This window comes from Ochlerotatus camptorhynchus, unplaced genomic scaffold (genome assembly GCF_037179485.1).
Source record: "Ochlerotatus camptorhynchus isolate MF236.1 unplaced genomic scaffold, CSIRO-AGI_Acam_v1.1 ptg000306l, whole genome shotgun sequence".
Classification (NCBI taxonomy): Eukaryota; Metazoa; Arthropoda; class Insecta; order Diptera; family Culicidae; genus Ochlerotatus; species Ochlerotatus camptorhynchus.
Window position 1 is genome coordinate 745,173 of NW_027040794.1, and position 23,769 is coordinate 768,941.

Below are 23,769 nucleotides of genomic sequence, written 5' to 3' on the forward strand. Positions count from 1 at the left end.
ACGGCAATCGAATGTGCAGGAAGGCAACCTCCACACCTGCGAAGGATATCGCACCCATTCAACACACATGGGCCGGGACCAACGGCTTTACTTCCCTTCCGAAGGAAGACGTGACGAGAGATTTTTATGCCTCAGAAAAATCCCACCGACTTCGGCTGGGATTGAAGCCAGACCCATTGGGGTGAGAACGTAGTCACGCTTACCACTACACCACCGGCGCCGGCTTCCACCAATGTGACTGCCTTTCCAAACCTTTTCAGAACAAAGTTGATGAGTTCATCCAGTATTATGAAAATATGGGTAATACCTACCATTTGCATTGAAACTCAGTTTTGACAAAAACGACTATGGGACCGACATGCGAAGAGCGGCAGTGGAGCTGGCTAAACCCAAGAAGGTGACAACCTGACAACATACATTATTTAAGTCTGTAAACTTTGATTTACATATTTCGAATCACAATTTCAACTGTACTTAACAAACTAGAGAACACGGGATCTCATCAAAATAAACAATTTTTGGCGATCGCATTAATCGAATGATGACTTTAGTAGTTTATTTGTCGTGTTTTTTTTTCGGTAGGAGGATATTTTAATAAATAGGTATTTTCAATTAAATTAACGAACTTCATGCGAAGGAAGGATTTATCTAAAATTAATCGCGGAAGCTAATTGAAACGTACAGAGTAAGGGTTTCTCTCGCACTTAGTACGGTGCCAGTGTTTAATACAGATGCGTGGTGGGGTGTCTTACTCTAAACGCAGCTAGATGGCCATATTATTTGCACTTTTATTGCAGGTTGTGAATTACGGCTTTGGTAAACTCATCGGTGGTTGACTGACCGCCCAGATCCTTGGTGCGGACTTTGCCCGCCTTAAGTACGTTCTGCACGGCCTGGAAAATCATCTGGCTGTAGTGCAATAGGTTGACATGGCGTAACATCTTGGATGAGCACAGCAGGATGGCAGTGGGGTTGGCAATGTTCTTGCCTACACCCTCGGCGAAGGTGTGACGTGCACCCTAAAACAAAGAACGAAGTAAGAATATTGGATATTGATTAATTTAAAACTGTCTACGAAATAAAACAGCAAAAAAGGTTATCTTCCATTTAATTTAATATAAAAATGAAACTACAATGTGTTGAATCGGAACCTACCTAACTAATAAAAACCAAAGATTTAAGTAAGCTAAAGGAGAAAAATCTATACAACTCTCTAATAAGGAACATTACTTCATTATGTCTACGAAAGAAAATAGAAAATTTGGGATCTCTTATATCTTTGTATCCGTTCGTTTAACCTACAGGCCTGCCCAACCCGTCAAAAGTTGCTTTTTTAAATGGCTGTAATTATTTTCGATGAACATGTTTCAAGCTGCATTTTGTTTCTTTCTCATTCATTTTGAGCTAAAAATCATGATAACATTGGACTAGAATGATATTATTGTAAGATCCAGAGACCACGTCCGACACGCGGGCCGCACGGTGAGCAGTGCTGGTCTATGAGCGTTGACGGCACCGTCGAAAAATTTGCTCTTCCAGCAAATATAGACAGTTTCTTATGGGAATTTTCGGTGGAGTGAAAGGATAGTACAAAGTCTGCCATGTTTCACGCACAGTCTGACAGTTACCTCTATGGTCTGACGTTTGCTTATGAATTTTCTCATAGGAGTAAAGAGCTACAGAGTCGCCGTGAACGCCAATTGAGACAATTTTGACTAAACTATCTTATCAAAATAATAAGGCTGGCGCACAATGCATAAGTTTCCGGGTTTTTTGACAGATAATGCATGGGCTAACTGTCAAAAAACCTGAAAACTTATCCATTGTGCGCCGGCCTTTACTCATCACTGAGTTAAACATCAATATTTAATGTTGTTAATTTTGATTGATTTTTCACTTTAGTTTTAAGTAAACTATAGGATTTACACCTGAAATCATGAGAATTTAATTTGTGGTTCTAAATATTCTGGGAAATCTTTCGTAAAATCTGGCAATTACATTAAAGTTGTAGATTTATGACGCTTCCTTTACTGACATTTCTGTAACTGTGAATAATAGTTCTATTTTTATAGATAACATTCCAAAATGTTAGGCCTATTCTACGCGGCTTGTGAGGTGAGGTGACAGTGAAGTGACAATAATAATTGTCTCCGTGCAAATCAAATGGAGAGTCACTTAACCTAGAGTCGGTGTATAATGAGTCACGCCAAGAGAAAAACAATTGAACTCGCATCACGGTTTTCAAAAGATTCCCTTTCTTTTAACTTGGCAACAGAGGACTTATGCATCAACTTCAAATGACTTCTAGCGAGGAAAAAAATTAACGGCTGTAGTAAATCATTACATCAGTGATTTTGTCGAATTATCTTAAAGAAAAATAGAAGAAATTGTCATTACTTATCACGTATCGCATGACAAATGTAATGCTCACTGCGTGTATATGATAATTTCTTCAATTATATTTTATATTTAATTCCAATACCTTTCGTGGACCTTTCATAGCATCGTAATGCTTGTTTACGTTGCACGATAGGTAGCCGGTTTGACAGTTCAATAGGTAGACTTGGCTTCAATCTTGGCGTGACTTATTATACACCCACAATAAGGTTTTGCACCGCCGGGGTTAACCTCAATCGAATGAGAGTTCAGTGGTACTGTTTAGGGCCTGTTCATAAACTACGTAGACAGTTTTTTGGGATTATTGACCCCCCCCTGCGTAGACAATTTTCCATACAAAAAAAATTAAAATTTGTATGGGCCGTGGATAATTGTCAACCCCCCCTAAACTGTCTACGTAGTTTATGGCCAGCCCCTTACGTGGACTGCTGCATTCGTGGATCTCAACTATAGTCGCTATATTCATAGTTTGGCGGATAGATTTTCGATCTATCAAAAAGCGGAACCAATTCAATATACACTGAAACAAAGATAATAGTTAGGAATACTATTTTGCAGAAAACACTTATTTTCAGTATAACTACGCTTAATACCGTTAAATCGACCATGATTTCAGTATAGTTGACTATAAATATAATCAAATTTACAACCATTCTGTCAAAACTACTATGCTGACTCAAACGTTATAGTAGTTTCGATAGAAAAATTAGTCAAATTAAATGAATTTCGTTTCTGCACAAATCTATTGGTGGGAGTATTTAATTTAAACCATCAATATAGTATTTTTGCCAATTGATTTTGTTTCTGTGTATTGTCGTGCTTATGTTAAATTCTCATTTGATGATGGTCGAAGCGCGCCGCTCATAAGCGCGCTGCAACCCCGCCCATAAGGATTATACATAGGTGTGTAACTTTGATATTTTTATGGCAGCGGCTTGAGGAGCGAATCCTGGATAAAGAGCCACCGTGTGTTAAATCAATGGGCGCAGTCGTACGGCCATAAACAGAAAACAGATGGTATAATCCCTTTTTGAGAAATTATCCTGCCACACACAATATATTAGACCAACAATTGAAAAGGTACTATCAACTTTTATAAACAAAACATTGATTATTCTGTCTTCGCCAATCGAACGCAAATTACCAGCATCATCGGATAAGGGAAGCTTTCCCCAACCCAAAGCTGTTGTTTGCTGGTGTTCACACTGCTTGCACATGTCGAAAGAACTGTCAATTTAGATTTCAAAACAAAACTGTATCAGGAATCAAAAGTAAATACTTCCCCCATGAATTACCGGAAAATTGCTCTAGTTTCGGCAGACGTATTTGCTTTTATTATTTTAAATAAAATGAGAAAGAGAAGGTGAACTTTGAGGAGTAGGAAATGGTTGCTCAGGAGGAACACCGGCAGGGATTTGGCTCATCTTGTCCATCAAGAGCTGCGATATGAAGATGAAAATGGATTTCAAAACTTCGCCAGGATGTCGATACCAACTTTAGACAAGCTCGTGGGAAAAGTTCTCACTAGATATACATGATTCCTTGAGTTCTGAAAATTTCTGATACACAACTCAATTCTGCAAGGTCTTCAAACCTTCTGACATCCCTGAAGTTTTGTTTCTGTTCTCCGGTAAAATTTCCTTAAAAATCAACAATCTTTCCTGACAATCTGCAAATGTCTCGGTAGTTCTACAGATTTCTTTGAAGTTCTGTGTGTTCTTCAGAAGTTCAGCAAATTTTCCTAAAAACCTACAAAGTTCCTGAATCCCTGAAAATTTAAGATTCTTGAAGATCAACAATTATCTCTGATGTTCACAACATTTCTAATAATCTACAAACTTCTCGAAAGTTCTGTAATTTTCTCTGCAGATTTTCATGATTCAATGAATATCTGCAAATATCTCTGAACATCTATACAATTTTCTAAAGAATTAAAAGATTATCTAGAAATTTTTGAACTTTCCGGAAGTTTTAGGAAGTATTCTGAAGTTTTTCTAATTTTTCTGAAGCTGTGCAAATATCTCTAAAGATCAGCGAACTTACCTGAAGTTCTGTGAATGTCTTTCAAAATCCAAGAACCGCAGTAAAATTCTGAAAATTTATTTAAACATCTGCTAATTTTTGAGTAGATTTACGACCTACCCTTTGAACTTTTCTAAAGTTCCTAAAATTTATTTCAAATTCTGTAAAGTTTTCTAAAGTACTGTATTTCTGCTCTAAAGATCTACGAACTGCCCTGAAGTTCAATAAATTTCACAGTAGATCTCCGAACTTTTCTAAAGTTATTTAAATTTCTTTGTGGATTCTTGATCTAAAGATCGGCGAACTTTCCCGAAGATCTGCGAGTTTTGCTGAAGTTTTGCAATTTTTTCTAAAAACGTACGAATTTTCTGACGTTCTACAGACTTCTCTTAAGGTCTACGGACTTCTCTGAAGTTCTTTAGATTCATCTATTTCCGACTTCCATGGAGTTCTGCAAAATATTGTACTTTTGTACTTCGCTGCGATTTGTTTTTGGAATTGAGGTGCTTTTCTGACATTTAACGAATTTTTCTGAAGATCTCACATTTGTGTGAAACTGTGAAACTTTCCGTCAAATTCCTGCAAATATCTTTAAAGTTCTGTAAAGTTGTCTTAAGCTCCGTAGCTCTATTCCCAAGATCTACAAAAAAAAATTGAGGCTCCATAAATTTCTCAGTAGATCTGCAAACTTCTCTGATGTTTTGTAAATTCCTCTAGGGTTACCCTGAAGATTTGAAAATTTCCTTGAAGATTACCTAAAGTTGTCAAAATTTATCAGAAAATATTTGAGCTTCCTTGAAGTTTTAAATGTCTCTCTCAAGATCTACAAATTTTCCTGAAATCGTGTAAATATTTATTTTTTTAAATCCCTGAAGTTCTGCAATTTTTACTGAAGATCCATTAACATTTCTGAGATTCTTGCGATTTTTTCAGAAGTCCTGTGATTTTTTTCAAAGTTCTGTAGCTTTGTTCTGAAGATCTACGAACTTTTGTGATGTTGAATAATGTTTCGAGGATCTCCAAACTTCTGTGAAATACTTTATATTTCACTGTAGATTCTTGGACTTGTCTGAAGTTATGCGAATTTCCCTGAAGATTTGTAAAATTTCGCTTATAGTTTTACAAATTGATTTGAAATTATTTTTGCTTGCTTGAAGTTTTGAAAATTTCTTTGAACATTTATCTGAAGATCTACGACCTCTCTTGTGATTTTGTTTTTATGAATTTCTGTTAATAACTTTTAATTTGTTTGCAGTTCTGTTCTCAAGATCTACAAACTACCCTGAAGCTCAACAAATTTTTCAGTAGATCTCCGACCCTCTCTGAAGCTCAAAAAAAATTATATGTTGGGTCTCAGACCTGCTGTCTGGTATGCTTATTCTTATACAATACATGCTTCGTATGCTTCCTTTTACGACGATTTTGATCCTCCACATACAAATCAGCGAAGAGCGAGCGTGACAAGACTCTCTGAATGACCTTGTCTTGTTCGCACACGTTGTCTTAGCTGTCAGATGCTTGTCAAGTTCAGTGTCCTTAAAAAACGTTTCGAGAAACAGAACGAAAAACTTCTTTTGAATTACGAATGAAGTGATAATTGAAAAATTCCCTGAGTGGAACCAAAATTCCCTGAATATTCCAGGTTTTTCCAGAAAAATAAAATTCCCTGTAAATTCCCGGTTTTCCAGGTTTTTCCATGTAGTAGACACCCTGATAATGTTTACCTATCCCGGCTATTAAGGCCCACGCACATTAGATCCGGATCTGACGCGTTGCGGCAAAGTGACAGCTAAATCTATTGTCTAACTGTCACATTTACGTCAACGCAACGCAAACGGATCTAATGTGGGTGGGCCTTTACAGAATGATGTTTTTTTCTATTTTTTTTTGTTCAAAATAATCGGATGCAAACATTACTTGCAGTGGTGCCAGTATTGATTTAAAAAAAATCTTATACGGCGGAAGGGTGTTTGAAGTATGACAAAGTGTGTTTTTGTGGGTATTATCACAATGTGGCAGAGCGACTACCCCCTGAGTTATAGTAAAAACTCTCTTAAAAGCCGGTATTATACTCGGATTAAATCCCGATCAAGAATGTCCGGCTGCTTGACATCACAGTTAATCAACACGACTCTAAGTAAACATTTTGTAGATCATGCAAATAGGGACGGTAATAAAAGTTGATAGTTGGAGCAGTGGCGTCCCGTAGCCACTCTTTTTACCTGTGCATCAACCTTCAAAACCAGATTCAATACCATATTCATACTCGAATCGGTTGAAAAATACATTTAATCTTCTAGTTTACTCTATATCTATCCATTGCAAGCAATATTTTGATAATTGTTTATAGTTTGAGAGTTGGTGCGCAGGTAGATTGAGGTTAAGAAACGCCACTGAGTTGGAGCTTATTGCCATTAGAATTCTTTTCAAAACTCCCTATAATTTTTTCTAAAATATCTTGGTATTTTCACAAAAAATCATTCTAAAACCTTCTCAAAAATCCTTGCAAAAAAAAACTAAAATTGTCTTATAGTTCTTCTTCAAAGGTACTAATTAATTTAAAACATCTAGCCCAATCCAAAATTCTTTAAATTGTTCCAATATTTTTTTCGAAAAAAAAAGATTAAGTAGGTAAGGGAAATGATGTAATGTCGACCTAAATGCCCCAGCCCAGTGGAAGGCGCGTTGGCAACATGTTATACCATGACAGCGGGCCCAGTACAGCAAAATAAACGATTTGAGCCCGGGACATGCTGCCTACTGTCAAACGCTGCTGTTGGTATAGGACTTGTTACTGGCCTGTAAATGCCCCTAATTTCAAGCTGAACATTGCATTAGGTCCTAAGTAACATTGACAGATTCTCTTCATCGACTTTTTCTTTGTATTCCCACGGCCATGTAAAGACATTCCCAGGTATTTTCAGCTCACAGGTCGATGAAAGAAGTTTTTATCTAGCATCTAATACGACAAACACAACAAGAAACGGTTATGTGTTCAAGTTATTAACGAAAGAGAAAGTCGACGAAGAGAATCGATCAATGTTACTTAGGACCTTATGCAATGTTCAGCTTGATTTGGGCCCATACATAAATTCAGCAATCGACTAAATTTTCAACAACTACCAAACATATCCATTAGTACCGTCCCAATGACGCGTTCATCTAGATAAAATTGATAGGGGAAATGTCTCTAATGTTGGCCTATGGATCTAAGATTGGGCCCATCGCTAAAAATCTGCTATTTATCAATTTTATCTAGATGAACGCGTTATTGGGATGTTAATAGGGTTAACTACCCCAATTGCGGCCTATCAAGCACAACCCGCACTTAGTCTTTCTTAATCTAGCGCAGTTTAGCACCAAATGGAATGTTATTATTACTGATGGCTTCTAAATTTAATTACACGGCCTAACGCATTGAAACGCAATTGAAATGCCAATGAATTCACTTCGGCCTATCGGATGAAGATAAAACATGATTCGGTCGGAGCGCTTCTTTTGTTTTTCTGGAATAATGGGTGCAAACCTTCATATCACGCGTTCTCATTGACTTCGTTCGGTAGCTTATTAACTAAAGTATCGTACCAAACGCATAATTGACTTGTTAACTCTGAAATCATGGATTAATTTGAAGTTTTCTGCTCGATAGGCCCTAAATGGGCGATTAGGCCGAAGTAGTTCTCTACCCTAATGGATATTTTTGGTTGCTATTGAAAATTTAGTCGATTGTTGAATTTATGTATGGGCCCAAATTAGGGACACTTAGGCCAACATTACCTGCATTTCCCCTAAATAGCAGATTTTTAGCGATGGGCCCAATCTTAGATCCATAGGCCAACATTAGAGCCATTTCCCCTATATTCCTTCAGGGTTTGTCATCGAATGTCACGGATTTTTCCAGATTTTCCGGTTCACTGGTCACCCTGCTATGTATTACCGAAGTTTTAAGTGCTTTCTACTTCTACCATTAACATTCATGGCAAGGATTCCCGTGAATTTTACCAAAAATCACGTTTCCAAATTCCAGGGAAGCTGGTTCGATTTCCTGAGAAACAACTAAAACAGACATGCTTAATTCCCGGGATCTCTTATTTATGATTTGGGTATCAATAAATTAAGAGAAATTTGGTTTGAATGAACATCCAGAAAAACTTCCGGGGAAGAAAAATCCGTGGTAAGCTGGCATAATGTGTCATAGAAAGTTTAGAAATACTTCCGGAAGACAGTTTTGGTGAAAGGCAGTATGACTTCTGTGGAGATGACTTCTTCGGACAGCAGAGGACAACAAGACCTTAGCCTGATTGATAAGTAAGTAGTAGCACCTGGGGAAGTCAGATGAAGCTTCCAGGATAAATTACAATAATCTCCCGGTATCGGCAAAAAAAAAAACATACGGGAAAATATAAAAAAAAAAACACCCCAAGAGGAGTTGGAAGAATCTTCCGGTGGAAATCGTAAGAAACATGCTAATAGAACTAAAACTAGCTTCCGTAGAAAGATGGACTGAATTTCCGGCGAAATAAGATTTAAAGATCAAGCAAAGAATGGCCTTTTTGAAGAAATCAGAAGAAAAAAAAACTTCTGGCCCATTCTGAAGATTTTTTCAAATTAAACCGGAAGAAAATTTCGACAGTTTTGCGAATCAGATAATTTTCTGTCTGCAGATATTCAGATAAATTATTAATAAACTTGACTGTGGATTACAGAAGACCTCCTACACCTCTTGCAAATGTGAGCGACAAGAATTTAGCAGCATTCATGAACGACCTTTCGTTCGACCAACAGATCGGGATTGGGGATGACTTGTTTCAATGTGAAATCGCTTGATTGGATGTGATCGGGTGGATGTATATATCCTTTGAATTGTTCATGGGATCGATTAGTTGGCCATATTGTTAATTGAAAGTCTTCGATTAAGTTACCCTGAACGCCCAACACCCCGAATGTGGAAACATCGAGCAGCAATCAAAAGAAGGTTAAAGGTCGTATGAATAAAAGCGTTTACTTTAATTTTCCCGTAAGAAAAGCACGGGAAAGTAAAGTCAACTCTTTTTATTCATACGGCCCAAAATCACATTTGAGAAGAGTCCATTCGGGGTAATGGCGTTCGGGGAAGTGACATTCGGGGTAATGTAGCACTACCTTCCAAAGGGCCTTCTTCTGTAAATGGACCACTTTGTCAAGCAGTTTTGGCATGATGTTCTACCAGTGATTTGAGAAAACTGGACCAATAAATTGCTATTTTTTATGAATGCCAAAAGTTTTGGTTTCTTCTGTTGTGGTTTTAGAAGAAAAAATCCCAAAATATTATTTTATTCTGAATTTCGAGTTGTAGTAAATGTAATTTTCAACTGCTCGAATGAAGTGGTTAATTGACCATTTTGTCAAGCAGTTTTGGCGTGACTTTCTACCAGCGATTTCACAAAACTGAATCAACTAATTTCTATTTTTTTATGAAACGCACAAATGTTGACTACTTTTCTCGTGGTTCTAGAAGAAAAAATCTAAAAATAACGTTTTATTTCTAAGTTCGAGTGGTAGTAAACGTCATTTTAACTGCTCGAATGAAGTGGTTAATTTCTGGTAATTAATCATATTGTCGAGCAGTTTTGGGACGACCAGCGATTTTAAGAAAATAAATAACAAAATCCTGATTTTTGTAGCTTATCATAAATAAGACTATTTTCTTGAGGTTCTAAAAGATTTTTTTTTCAATATATGGTTCCACGACAAAGTTCTAGTGGTAGGAAACGTCATTTTAAACTGTTCGTGTGATGTAATCCTTTCAAAGTCCATCAATGTAAGTCGACAATTCTATCGGAAAGAGGGCCTCTCCCCATACATACAAGGCCGTTAAATCTCAATCGGAGAGAGTAACTTCTACTCAGCTGATAAAGAAATGTCTAAAAACGTAGGTCACTCACCCTAATAAAAATTGTATGGTTATTTTGCTTGTTCAGAGTATCATTCAAACAATTTGTGGAAAAGTTCGACTATTTTGGTTACCGTTCGTTTATGGTATTTGTTTATTATGGCACCGCTGAGTAACCTAGATACGTTTTTAGCAATTTTTCTTTCATATGAGTACAAGTTACTCAAACTGAGTCAGATTAAACGGCCTTGCAATTGACCATTTCCAAAGGATCGAATATACATGGGCGCACAATCATTAGGAACTGCGCAAAGTTTGGTGCCGGCACGGTACTGGTACCGTCATAGCCAAACTATGGAATTTTTTTACTAGCCTGGTTGTTCAAATCTACGAATGACCGTGTGCTTTTCCAAGTCTCTATAACAGTTTAAAACTTACCGGCTCAAAGACGGCATGCTCGGAGGAGTACGATGCTCCAGCAACGACACCGGCACCGCCGACCAATCCAGAGGCAATATTGTCGATAATGTTACCGTACAGATTTGGTGCAACCATGACATCGAATTGATTCGGATTGCTCACCAACTGCATAGTAGTATTGTCAACGATCATTTTCTCGAACTGCGTTCGTGGATACAGCTTGGCAATCTGTTTGGAATGTAGATAACAAGACTTAGTTGTACTTTAGAAGAGTTCGATTAATAGCTAACGCTTACCTCTTCACACTTCCTCATGAACAGACCGTCGCCCAGCTTCATGATGTTAGCCTTGTGGACACAAGTAACCTTCTTGCGGTTGTGCTTGGTGGCATAGTCGAAGGCAAACTTGGCAATGCGAGCCGACTTCTGAGCGGTGATAATCTTCAAACATTCAATCACCCCGGGAATGGCTTCGTGCTCGAGGGCAGAAAATTCGCCTTCAGTCTGCTCACGGATGACGACCGTGTCGATGCCCGTGTGGCGGGTATTGACTCCCTCCAAACTAACCACGTGTACAACGTTCGCATACAGGTCTAGCTCGTTACGGAGTTTCATGTTCATCGTTTCCAGTTCACCGGTACGGCTAAAATCGGGAGTCGCTAGGATACCCTTGAGGCAAACCTTATTTTTCCGAATAGACCGCACAACGTCCTCCAATGGAGAGCTCAGTACAGGGTTAACCTCCGATAGGAAAAACGTCTCAAAGTCAACCGGAACGTCAGCTGCTTTGAAGACCTCTTGCACGGAGTACATCAACTCGGGACCTACACCATCACCGGGGATCATTGTGCAAGTAATACGACCCTCCTTGTTCGACTTCTGCAGGTGTGAAAGTAAACAAAGGGTCAGTAAATTAACATCTCCTCTGATAGCGCCCATGTTTACTTACATTCGGTGTCTGGACGGTTCCAGTGGAATGGATTCCACGGCAGGAAGCCTAAAAAGAGCGAAATAAACATTACATTTTCGAAACTATAACCTCTCGCCCCATCGCCAAGGACATCGGCCACAATTGCTGTATAGAGCTCTGAGCAAAAGGGTGGTTACATAAACATTTTCCTGTGGCTATCAAAATAAAACTCACCTGCACCAGGCTCCTGGTCACATTACGAGCAAGGAACGACATTATGACCGCGACAAGACAGTTCTCGTGCTGTTCACCGGTACTAGATTTCGCTGGAGAGTACCAAACGAATCCCGTGGAAAAACGGACGCACTGCTGATCGAAGTATTTTCCGCGAAACGAACTTTTGCACAGACCGAACCGACAAGCAGACAGGAAAAATTGCACTGTGATAAATTTTGCTTGAACTTCAGTGACAGTGGTTTTCTTTTGACGTGTCTGTCATTGTTGAAACATTTCAACAAATTTTTGGAAATTTTTGTTTGTTTCTTTCACGTGCATTTTGTTTGTTTTGATTCGGGACATAGTGTTGTGTTTTGTTTGCCCTCACAGATAGTTTATCATATTCATCAATAATGAACGAATATTTATGGGAATTTGCCCAAAAAATACCCAGCGATAATCAGTTCCAAGTCGTGTTAAAGTCCGCGTTGTTGTAAGTAACTTTTTTTTATGTTTTACTACCATACTGCAGGAACGTAGTGAGGGTTTGCTGGGGTTCTTTAATTTTGAAAAAAAAATATCGTTTATACACCATCTGAAAGAACTTCGTTTTCGGCGCACAATGATATTTTTTTCGAACCCATAGACTTTCATTTCGTTGGTGCTTTAATCTCGATTTTTAAACCAATAGTGCCACCTTAACAAATTGTACGTTCTAATATGCCACATAGTGGATAGGATGTATAGGAGTTTCTACATCGGCGCTGGTGGTGTAGTGGTAAGCATGATTACCTCTCATCCCAGCAGGCCTGGGTTCAATCCCAGTAAGTGCCGCCAGGATGTTCTTGAGGCATAACATCTCTGATCACACGCCTTCGGTAGTCGATAGCATTGGTACTCAGCACGAAACACAAGATCGACGGAAAACAAATCAAGAAAAAAAAAGGAGTTTCTACATCGTATGGCATGTTCATATTATTGCCTTCATACATCAGTAGTAGACTGGCCCACATTTAGGTATATGGGGGAAATTTTTTTATCATTTATCATCTAAGCACACTTAGCTTAAACTATAGGCAACAACTTTGCTGAAGATAGCATTACGATTCAAGTTAGTAGTATGGAGATATTAATGTGCATTCTGCTCGTATATTGCCACAAAATACAGGCAGCTTATACAACGCATCAACTAGATTACCACTAAAAATAAAAATTCACGTTTTCCACAGGCCAACATCCAGGCTTTTGTCTTTTCGTGCGATAACCACTCTCCGAATGTTTCAGCTCTTTTTGGCGTTACACGGGCTGGCGCTGTTGGTTGAATGTTCATATAGGAGATTTTTTTGAAATTTTCATTTACAAAAAATATTCAAAAGAGAATATCTCAATAAAACTGACTGGAATAATGATGCAATCTTCAGCAAAGTTGTTGCTCATTAACTGAACTACAAGTTTTGAAAATCTGAATCAAATCGAGAATAAGGAAACTTTTTTATGATCGATAGAGTGTAGGAGTGTCATTTTTTCATGTATACATGAGCGCCAGCTCATGTTACATCCGAATGAGCTGAAATTTTCAGAGAGTGGGTTTCTCACCTAATTGCATAAATCGAGGGGTTGGCCCGTGGAAAATTAAAACTTTTATTTTTGTGGGCCAGTCTAATCAGTAGGGTAAACGCTCCTATAGTTGCGGTACGCTAGAAGCGTTAGGTTCCTATATAGTTGTGCATGGAGACTCAATTCACAACTATAGGAACCTTAAGCTTCTAACGTACCGCAACTATAGGAGCCTTTCCCCTAATATAATGAAAAAAATCTATTCAAAAGTTTTTTTCCTTTCCTTTATTTAACGTCGGTCTCTGTTCCGCAATCTAGTGCCAATCACCGACGGACGTCGACCATAAATCAAGAGAAAATTTTCATTATGTCGTAAGTAACATTCGCACCGATCCGAGAAACATAAAGTTTTGTTTTGATGACCGAAAAGTTATTCCTATTTCCAATTAAACACATATAATCTCATAGTGATAGCAATGTTTAACATATTTAGCCGGGTTTTAATCATACAAAGGCAAATCGCTAGCTTTCATGCTAAAAAATACTGGTTTTTGAGTCAAAAGTTATTATACGTCGTTTGGTGGCCCCTATTGTTACTTAAGTCAAAGTGTATTTACCAGGATATTCGGGAGAATTATCAACTACGTCTCCTTACGTGCAGCCCATTCATCATTTTAGGACCACCGAAATCATCTTAGCAACAAACAGTTCGATTTATTCACTTTAATAATGAGAAAGCGAAACGACGAACGTACACTTTTCACGGGTTTCTCAGCGCTGTTACTTAAGTCAAACGGCATCTCCATAGAAATTGAGTGACTTAAGTAACATCGAAAACTATTTTGATCGGAAGGTGATTACGTCAAAAAGCAATTTGGCTGGCAAATAAATTTAAAAATGGGATTTGATCCTATATTCGGACAGTATATAGTGTAATAGCAGGAGAATCGATTGACACTGATAGCTCGACTTTGTTTACCTTTGTTACATTCGACGTAATGAAAATTTGCTCTTGAAATGTTCATTATTCAGGTTATTCAGCTCCAACCGGTATTATCCGTGGATTAAATGCCGATCACGAATGACAGGCTGTTTTGTTGTCGACGTCGGTGTTAATCAATACTATCCTTAACAAACATTTGGAACATCCTACAATCTGGGACGATATTAAAAGTTTATTCGAGTTTGAGCTTATCGCCATTAGCGTTCATGACTAGTAAATATTGCCCTCAGCTTGTGTCTATTGTTTTGCTTGTGCCTGCTAGTTTGACAGCTTTAGCCGTTGTTATTTTAGTTAGCAACCAGGTTTCACACCGATCGGTAGTTTCCAGGCCAGTGAGAATGCCTATACTAGAGTCGGTGTATAATGAGTCACGCCAAGAGTGAAGCCAAGTCTACCTATTGAACTGTCAAACCGGCTACCTATCGCGCAAAGTACACAAACATTACGATGCTATGAAAGATCCACGAAAGGTATTGCAATAAAATAAAAAATATAATCGAAGAAATCATAAACACGCATTGAGCAATAAATTGTCATGGGATACGTTTGGTAATGATCACTTATGAGAATTTTTACTATTTTTGGTTAAGATAATTTGACTAAATCACTGATATAATGATTTACTAAAGCCGCTATATTTGTTCTCGCTGGAAGTCATTTGAAGTTGATGTAGAAGTCCTCTGTTGCAAAGTGAAAAGAAAGGGAATCTTTCGAAACCCGTGATGCGAGTTCAACTGTATTTCTCTTGGCGTGACTCATTATACACCGACTCTAGCATATACCAACAGTAGCGTTTGACAGTAGGTAGCATGTCCCGGGCTCAAATCATTTATTTTGTTGTGTTGGGCCTGCTGTCACTGTATAACATGTTGCCTACGCACCTGCCACTGGGCTGGTAGTTTCTATATCTATCGTCGAACTTCGAGCTAAAACTGATCGCAGAGCTTCGTGATTATCGTGATTATGAGATTCAGAACATCCGTAAAATTAGTCCATTCGTAAAAAAATATTATAGACCCCCGCGTTTTTTTAAATCACTTTTTGTGAAGCTGAACGTATTCGAATTTGAGACCAGCATGCGCACTCTGCTGCCCACGTAACGGAAGATCTGGAATATCCTTCAAAGTGGTCAATTCGTTAAAAAAATTCTTTGTGATGCTGCATGAATTAGTTTGGATCTAGAACTAGCAGTGCGGTTGCTGCGTTAGGGTGGAGGTTACTAAAATAGCTTTAGCAACGCATTGGTGCAGGTGTTCAAACGACTTGTTGTGATGTACACGGTAAGAAAAAAGTACCCAATGGCTAGTTCACTTTTACCTACTTTTGACTAGTTTGTCTCCGTTGGAGGCGAACCAGCCCCAGGCTGAAAGCCTCCCTAATAAAGATAAATTAATTAATTAATTAGTTTGTCTCCTTTCCTCCTTCTAATGTTGTCAAAAACGGAGGAGCAAAACCACTCAACAGGGGTAGTAAAGTGTGGGAACCCAACGTTGAGTATAATCATATTCACCTACTTTTGAGTACAACTAATTTACTTTTGGGTAGAAAGCGAGTGGAAAATTCCATACGAATTGCACACAAGTAAATGAAAACTACTTTGACCCGCTTTCCTACTGTTTGGATTCCTGTACTATAGTGCCGAGATGAGTGAAAAGAACTTACTTTTGGGTACTTTTTTCTTACCGTGTAAGCGGTTTGCTGGCCTAGTGGTGACAGTTTTTGCTACACGTTTTTACATGTTTGCTGCAAATAAGCAAGTCCGCGATACTTGCCGCTAATTGGATTTTTTACCCTAATAAAAAACCATATCTGCGGGGCGACCCCGGCGTATTGGTTAGCATCCATACCTCTCACCATCCTTTCCGCCGTACCGTTTTGCTCCGGTGTATAAGGACAGGTCTTCTGATGACGTATACCATCGTCCTCCAAAGCTCGTCGAAATTTGTCGCTAAGGTATTCCCGTCCATTGTCGGTTCGAAGAATCTTGATTTTCTTACCCGTCTGTCGCTCAGCCTTTGCTTGAAACAATTTGAACGCCTTAAACGCTTGATTCTTTGATTGCAGGAAATAGACAACAACTCGCTTGCTTACTTCGTCCACAAACGTAATGAAATAACGATTGCCACCCAATGACGGAACGTCTACGGGCCCACACAGGTCGGAATGTACAAGCTGCAGAACCTTTGATGTTTTTGTTTTACTTCTCTGGAACGGTTGTCGAGCTTGTTTGCCTTCTGAACACGTAGTGCAGTCTGCCAGCTGGTTGTTTGAAAAATTAACATCCTCGTTCGATTGCTTGAGCTGCTTCAAACTAGCCTTGTTCAAGTGACCCAATCGTCGATGCCACAACTCAATGTCGTTGGTAAGAAATGATCGTTCAGATTCTACCACTCGGTACAATCCGCCTTCTTCGACTCCATGGATTATCAATTCACCATCATCATCTAGCACCTCGCACTTGTCTGCCGAGAAAATAACTTTATGGCCTCGTTTGCACATCGTACTTACTGACAGCAGGTTTGTTGCTAAGTCCGGGATCTTCAGAACATCAATGGAGTCGTCCCGCTTCTGCAGAACCACGGTACCTCTTGCCACGGCCTTCATAGAACCATTGTTTGCTGTTCCAACGTCGTGTTCAATTGCCATCTCTTCAACAAATTTCTGGCTTGGTTGAGCCATGTGGCACGTCGCTCCCGAATCAATATACCACGCCTTGCTCTTGACATTACCCATCGCAAAAATGCTGAAGAGCCCTTTCGGGTTTTGTTTCATCTTTTCGGGACATCTGGCAGCAAAATGACCAAGCTTACCACAATTGAAGCACGTCTTCTCAGCTTTCTCTGCCTTCGTCTTCTTATATTGATTCTTAGCTTTGCCTGGGTCCGTCCCACGCGAGTACAGTGCTCCATTGTCGCTGCATGTAATGGGACCCTTTTCGAGCTTGACGTCTTGCAAAATCTTGGCTTTGACCTAATCCGATGATAATTTTGCTCCAGACGCCTCCAATCCCATGATCATCGGCTCATAATATTCTGGCAGTCCCATCAGGAGCAACGCGACTAACCACGAATCATCCACCTTGAAACCAAATGTCGTAAGCTTGTGGCTGGTAGACATCAGCTCGTTGACGTAGCTTTCAACGCTTGAACAATTGACCAGCCGGATCGAAGTAAGCTTACGTAAGAGACCAATCTTCCTTGTCAAACCAGAGTCTTGAAAGGCTTCGGCAAGTTTCTTCCAAGCAGCTACTGCGTTCTCTGCATCCTGAACCAGACTATAATTGTAGCTTTCTAGGCTCAGGCAAATCGTTGCCAACGCTCTTAGCTTGACGTCCGCTGCAACGACTTCTCCTTCAGCAGGCTGAACAGCACTCCAACTTCCTTCGCGGATCAGGATCATCCGCATCGCAAATGCCCAAGTTGAATAATTTTCACGGCCCTTCAACTTCTTTATAGCCGACATAGCTACGGAACCCATCGTAACTCGAACGCTTCCTGCTTCACTTCGACTTCCGATTCTGCTACTATCGCTGTTACCTCCAGTTGACATCTTGAAAACTTAATTTATTCTTTTCTTCCGGTTAGGTTCTGGGCCCATAACCTCTTACAGAGTTAAAAGGAAAAACGGTGCTTCAGGTTTGAAGGAACAAAGTGGAATGAACGTTTATTCTCTAAATACTTACTAACGTAACACAATCGCGGGTTACTTGGTTTTCAAATTATAATAGACGACGATCTTCAGCTCTTGATCCGTCTTTAAAATGTCCGTAGGAGACAATATCAAAGAACATCGATCCTGCCATGAATGTTATCTGGCGCGATTTGCAAAAACATATTAAAAGGCGATTCTCTGCCCTCTGGATAATGTTTCTAAATTAGACCCGAGATCCAAACCCTTTTGGAAACTCACAAAAAAATTTCTTCAATAAGTAAACTTTTTGAAAAAAAATAATTTGGATTTCGCCATGGGCATTCAACTACTCATCAACTCTTGAGAGTTATTATTATTATTTAGCTTTATTTAGGAGGCTTTCAGCCTTAGGCTGGTTCGCCTCCACCCTCTTGAGAGTTACCAATTTAATTCGTGCAAACAAATCTGAAGGCTGCTCAACTGGAGTTGCTCTTCTACTCATAGAAAAAGCAGAAAATAGTGTTTGGCATGAAGTTTTGATTGCTAAATTGAAACAAAAAGTTTAATTTTCCACTCTATATATTATTAAATTGGTTCAAAATTATTTAACTGACAGAACTCTGCAGATAAATTATCAAAATACCAAATCTGAACTACTACCTGTTAGAGCAGGAGTTCCTCAGGGTAGCATTCTTGGGCCTATATTGTATAGCATTTTCACTTTGTTCGGATCTCCCTGATTTGCCTCAGGGCTGCCACAAATCTTTGTTCGCTGATGACACACGCATTTCCGCTAAGGGAAGAAGTCTTCGTGTTATTTGCAGCAGACTGCAAAAAAAATTAAATATTTTCTCTTCTTATTTACAAAAATAAAAGATTTCTCCCAACGCTTCCAAAACTCAACTTATAATATTTCCACATAAGCCTAGAGCTTCCTTTTCGAAACCTAGTACTAGTCACACAGTCACTATGAACGGAGTTCCAATTTCCTGGTCAAACCAAGTGAAATATCTTGGATTAGTTAGTACTAGACAATGAATTTTAAATTTACTTCCATCGTCATGGTTCTTCGCAGAAAATATTCTATTTTAAAGTGCTTACAACTCACTAGTCACCAGGATAACAATTTGTTCCACTACAAAATATATTTCAGACAAACAGCTTCCGCTGGCGCAGATGTTGGGAAGACGAACGATAAGTGGATGTGCCGCAAGTGTAAAACGTTGTGGATGCATGGTTACTTCCACGTAGACGAGATCAAAAGTACCAATCGATACGATAAGCTGCTGGAAAAATACCGGAACAAAGCCGTCCGAACGAAGAAACAACAGTCACATTTTGATTATTTGATGAGCCGTAAGCGTGTAACCGCGGTAAGAGTGTGTCCCGTGTACTGTAAGTATAACCATGAACGATGTCAAGATTTTTTTTCTTTATAGAAATACACCTGTAAGCTTTGCTCGTACAAAACCCGCATCACCACAGCCAATAAGAATCCCACGATTTCGGAATCGAAAAAGGAAGAAGCTGTTCCATCGGCGGTCAACAGCAAGAAAAAGAAACGCAACCGTGATGTAAATGCGGGGCTTAACATACCTTTCGCGAAAAGCAGTCCTCAGATTGCTGCGAAAAAAAGTTCGAAGGCATCTTTTAACTCGAAGGAGCCCAATCATCTGAACGCTTTGGCCATCATGTTGAAGAAGAGCTCGGAAGGGATGTCATCTGCGGGGTCTTTGAAGCCCCAAGACCGATTGAAATTGTTTCTTCAATAAGATTAATATTTAATGAATAATAATCTAAAACAATTAAAGTGATCACTGATGAATCATACTTTTCATTGAGTAAGTTTAGAGGATCAGGATAGTATAGTGTAGGTACCTAACCAATAGCACAATGTTCAACGTAACAGTAGAATGCGTGATTGTAACAATATATTTTTTTTCAATAGCGCTTAGGGTAACTTGAGTATCATAGAAGTTTTCTTTTTTCAGAGAGATGACAGCATCAATTTCCTATATCATGCTTCCTTACGGTTTAAGATGACAGCTGGTCGATATCTTCTGCGGGATGTTCAGTTCAATGGAATTTGCTCTTTGACGATCTAAAATGGTAAGTTTTGTATTACTGATATGTTTCTTTAAATAAAGGCAAAAATGTATTTTTTGAAAAGTACTTCTTAATGATGAAAGTCAGCGTTCGACTTACTTGTCGGCTTGTTTGCTTGTTGTCCAGAGGTCGAGCTTGTGTTAGTGTGGTGAGTGGCGAAACGTTCAAAACGGTTAGAGTGATTAGTGTTTTAATCAAAAATATGTATTATCTTGAAGTAGTTTGCGCTACCAAGTCATCTTGAGTGGTCTTCATTGGTCATCGAATTCGAATATGAAATGGCAATTAGGTGGTAAGTGTTAGCGATTAGTAGGGTCAAATCTCACCTTCTGGCACATTTCACGGTAGATTTCGTCGGTATCCCAAGGACCCCGTTCCGGCAGAGACATCCCCCGTCTGCGCAATTCCTGGACACAATCTGTCAAATCCAGGATTGGCAGGGGATCAACTTGTGCCTTGGATACCGCGCCTACCAGATATTCAACATAATGTGTTCTGGAAGAGGCAAGTAAAAAGAAAAAAAAAACACACTCTTAGTAGCGTCTGAGCTTGAAGCCACGCTCACCTGTGCTAAATAGTCGCGATAGATTCCGTCTACGAGTCCGAACGGGCGTGGAGGCATGCGTTTGTTGGCGCGACGTACGAGCGACTCAAGATCGTCCGCGTTCAGTATGTGCAACGGATCGATGCTGTGATGCACCACCAGAGAAGTCAAATACTCTATGAAGTGTGTGCTAGAAAATATACGTTGACAAAATATAGCTCAATCAGAATTTGTAGCCGAAAATGTGTTCTTGGGAATGACTTCCAACACAGTATCAATATATCAAAAATAAAGAAAAAAGATTTGAAAACCAATTTTACAAAGCTCTGGTCGAAATACTTCCTATATGATGAATACGACTTATATCCTGTGAAAAGATACTTCAAAATTAGACATAGCCCCCATTGGTAACCGATTGCCGCTGCAGTTTACACAACGAAGATAGCATACAGTTATCGTTACGGAATCTAAGTAACTATTTGGAACAGTGTTATCTGAAGCGGATGGGCTAATGGTTACCTGCACAGGCCGGCGTATCCTTCGGGAACGTCACCATTACAGATGGTGTCCATCAGACCGGCTGGTGTTTCTCTCTGCAGTGGAATAGGGCACTTCATGGATGTACCACCACCTTCTAAGAATTCTCGTTTCATCAACTCGGAAGGTTCGGTGTCGTACGTGACGTTGTGCATCTACGGAATCAGGTATAGTCTGTATAGTTACTACGCACTACGCGGAAGGATATCTTAAGTAACTTACCGTTAGTAACGTCTGCAGATCCTTCGGATCTTTATCTCTCAGATAGAACAAGCAATTTCGCGGATGGTGAGCATGGAGACCTAGCTTGGCACAGTACGGAGATACGTCACATTTGGCACCCATCATGAACGGTTTATTGCAGCCGAAGCAAAATTCATATTTGCACTGCGTACAGGTGAAATGCATACATCCACCACGTGACAGGGAGTACTTGAACCTGCAGTTCGGACAGCTGATGCCGTGTGCCTGCAGATGCCGGGCAACGCCTTGGGCTTGTAGTTCGGGATCGTTGGCTTCCTTCCATGCGGTGAATTGCTCACACGAGATGCCTTCATGCTGCGATTCCCACTGAAATTAAGAATCGTGTTTACATTTTCAAACGACGTTTTTTACAGACCAAGTGTTTTAATTTTTTTTAGAACTACAAATATGTAAATGTAGGTAGGGTAGACACTGTTGGGAAGGTCTTTTAAAACCAGCCGCCCTCCCAAAAAATCACACAAATTGGCGATGTTTTCGAAGAGTTGCATGTAACAATTTGTTTCAACATGATAAATTATAAATTGTAGTTACCAAATTTAGGAACGTACAACAAAAGAAAACTCAATATTGAAGGGATAATTTTATTTCATGATATGATTGGCATGATTCCGTTTCCATTGAAGATGTTTGATGATTTTTCACCAGACTTTTCAAGCTGAAACTGGTTTGTTTAATTTCGAAAAACATACCGGTTTTTAATATCATCTGGAATAGTTTCGTTTCTAAGCACAACGATATTTTTATCCATCCCATAGACATTCATCTCAATTTTTGAATCAAGATTATTTTTTCGCTCCCATTGTTATAAATTTAAAACTTTTATGAAGAGGTTTTCCACGAAAAGTGTTCCATATTTCAATGAGATGAAGAAATAGACACCTTGCGTCTCCAGTAAAGTTTCTTGTTTTGATATTATCTAAAAATTTGCCCAAGACTTCGACCATGAATATGAAATTGTAGATAAAATAAATTTTGGATCTCACTTCTAGGGAAATTAATCATTGATCTGTCAATGTCAAAAGAAGGGACTTTTCACATCCAGAAACTTTGCCAAAGACACCAGGATATCCTTTTACATGTAAAATCAGTAGGGGTATTCACTATGCGCATACACTGTCGTAAACATGCCAGGCTCCATTGAAGTGTGATGGAAGTTTACGCATTTACGAGGGTGTATACGTTTACCATGCGTTTTGTACCCCTAGTTTTCTTTCATATTTGAAATATCATTGATTAATCATCAATCCTATTCCTAACTGATATTATTTAATTTAAATATACTTTTGTTTTGCTAAAAAAAAGGCTTCCTCTTCAACTCTTGGATCCCGCGATTTCCCGAGAAATAAGTTTGGCATTTCCCGATTCCCGGCAAATTTGGACACCCTACTGTACGATGTACACACATTTGTTGTACGTCAATCTATAGCTTTTAACCTCTATTTTGATAGAAAAATATTACACTGTAATAAAATTGCATGCAATTTTAGAAAACTCATCCTCCATTAATAGGAACACTGTTCCAGTAGTTGTGGTAGTTGCTAACTTTGCTTCCTATAATAGTGGAATGCGTTGGTTTCTAATGGGTTCCACTATTATAGGAACACTACGTGTAACACGTGTGTGAGCATGAGAAAGAAAATCAGCCATAAATTGAACTTATGATCAGGAATTGATTTGGCATCGATTTAACATAGATGGCCATACTCACAGGCTTCCGACAGGACGAGCAAGTAATCGATCCACAATCCGGACAGATGAGTCTCCTTTGACGTGGCCGAGCGAAGAATCCGGACGAACAATCGACGCACCATTTGAAGTTAGGATCTTGCATCAGCGTACGATCGCGAAGTTTCCGCTGGAACAGATCGTGCACCTCCTCATCCACTATGTTCTTCAGCAGAATGTCTAAATTGGAAAAGTACTCCAAAACATCATCTTCCGTCACGTCAGCATTGTTCAAATCTGGCTCCTTGCAGTACGGACAGTTGCAGTTGGTAATTGAACGGTGCATGATTTCCTCGGTGAAGTATACCTTGGCGCAGTCCAGGCAGCAGGTGTGCGTACACTTCAGCATTGAGATGATTTCGTTCATAGGGTACAATCCCAGGCATAGTTCGCATTCTTTCTGCAAGAGGTTCTTGGCTTCCTCGATGGTATGGCACTGGGTTGCAGCCCAGATGGCATTGTCGTGGTTGTATCTCATTTCGATCAACTGGACCGCTAATTCTGCCTGCTGATACGACTGAACGTGACCTTCGTCCAGCAAACGTCGCGCTTGTACCTATATGGGAA

The 23,769-nt window shown here is 39.3% G+C and overlaps 5 protein-coding genes across 18 annotated transcripts in view; 3 read left to right on the forward strand and 2 right to left on the reverse strand.

Annotated features, from left to right (window-relative positions):
- Positions 1-23,769, forward strand: part of LOC135707248 (non-lysosomal glucosylceramidase) — a 352,494-nt gene that overhangs the window by 141,138 nt on the left and 187,587 nt on the right. The gene's annotated exons all lie outside the window — the stretch shown is intronic.
- Positions 1-23,769, forward strand: part of Mtpalpha (monolysocardiolipin acyltransferase Mtpalpha) — a 221,644-nt gene that overhangs the window by 18,154 nt on the left and 179,721 nt on the right. The gene's annotated exons all lie outside the window — the stretch shown is intronic.
- On the reverse strand, positions 606-12,049 carry Idh3b (isocitrate dehydrogenase [NAD] subunit beta, mitochondrial). Its single transcript, XM_065229048.1, has 5 exons — positions 11,855-12,049; positions 11,660-11,707; positions 11,008-11,589; positions 10,730-10,939; positions 606-1,019 (listed from the first exon to the last, which is right to left on the reverse strand). Exons 1-5 carry the CDS (start codon positions 11,894-11,896, stop codon positions 789-791), a joined length of 1,113 nt encoding a protein of 370 aa, XP_065085120.1. The 5' UTR covers positions 11,897-12,049; the 3' UTR covers positions 606-788.
- LOC135707258 (uncharacterized) lies at positions 12,209-20,184 on the forward strand. 2 transcript variants are annotated; one of them, XR_010518217.1, is made up of 4 exons: positions 12,209-12,329; positions 19,180-19,399; positions 19,466-19,867; positions 20,018-20,184. XR_010518217.1 is itself a non-coding variant. In XM_065229052.1 (3 exons), the coding sequence occupies exons 1-3, from the start codon at positions 12,250-12,252 to the stop codon at positions 19,796-19,798; spliced, it is 633 nt and encodes a 210-aa protein (XP_065085124.1). In that variant the 5' UTR covers positions 12,209-12,249; the 3' UTR covers positions 19,799-20,184. The 2 variants fall into 2 exon arrangements, 1 of the variants encoding a protein (XP_065085124.1); XM_065229052.1 differs by having other exon boundaries at positions 19,466-20,184.
- LUBEL (Linear Ubiquitin E3 ligase) overlaps positions 19,784-23,769 on the reverse strand; it is a 48,692-nt gene continuing 44,706 nt past the window's right edge. For 7 of the 13 annotated variants that reach the window (XM_065229022.1, XM_065229021.1, XM_065229023.1 and 4 more), the window contains 4 exons: positions 23,186-23,758; positions 21,436-21,783; positions 21,196-21,368; positions 20,465-20,866 (listed from right to left, as the gene is read on the reverse strand). In XM_065229022.1, coding sequence (XP_065085094.1) covers positions 20,602-20,866; positions 21,196-21,368; positions 21,436-21,783; positions 23,186-23,758 — 1,359 coding nt within the window. In that variant the 3' untranslated portion in view covers positions 20,465-20,601. Of the gene's footprint in view, positions 20,128-20,458; positions 20,867-21,195; positions 21,369-21,435; positions 21,784-23,185; positions 23,759-23,769 lie in introns of those variants that run through there. The other 6 variants (XM_065229027.1, XM_065229028.1, XM_065229025.1 and 3 more) reach the window with 2 other exon arrangements.

Bases quoted from the DNA above. Each gene is read 5' to 3' on its own strand.
- LOC135707258 (XM_065229052.1), top strand. From the start codon at position 12,250: ATGAACGAATATTTATGGGAATTTGCCCAAAAAATACCCAGCGATAAT. The intron at 12,330-19,179 runs GTAAGTAACTTT...AATATATTTCAG, and splicing joins GTGTTAAAGTCCGCGTTGTT to ACAAACAGCTTCCGCTGGCG. The intron at 19,400-19,465 runs GTAAGAGTGTGT...TTTTCTTTATAG, and splicing joins GCCGTAAGCGTGTAACCGCG to AAATACACCTGTAAGCTTTG.
- Idh3b (XM_065229048.1), bottom strand. From the start codon at position 11,896: ATGTCGTTCCTTGCTCGTAATGTGACCAGGAGCCTGGTGCAG. The intron at 11,708-11,854 runs GTGAGTTTTATT...CGCTCTTTTTAG, and splicing joins TGACCAGGAGCCTGGTGCAG to GCTTCCTGCCGTGGAATCCA. The intron at 1,020-10,729 runs GTAAGTTTTAAA...TCTTTGTTTTAG, and splicing joins AGCATGCCGTCTTTGAGCCG to GGTGCACGTCACACCTTCGC.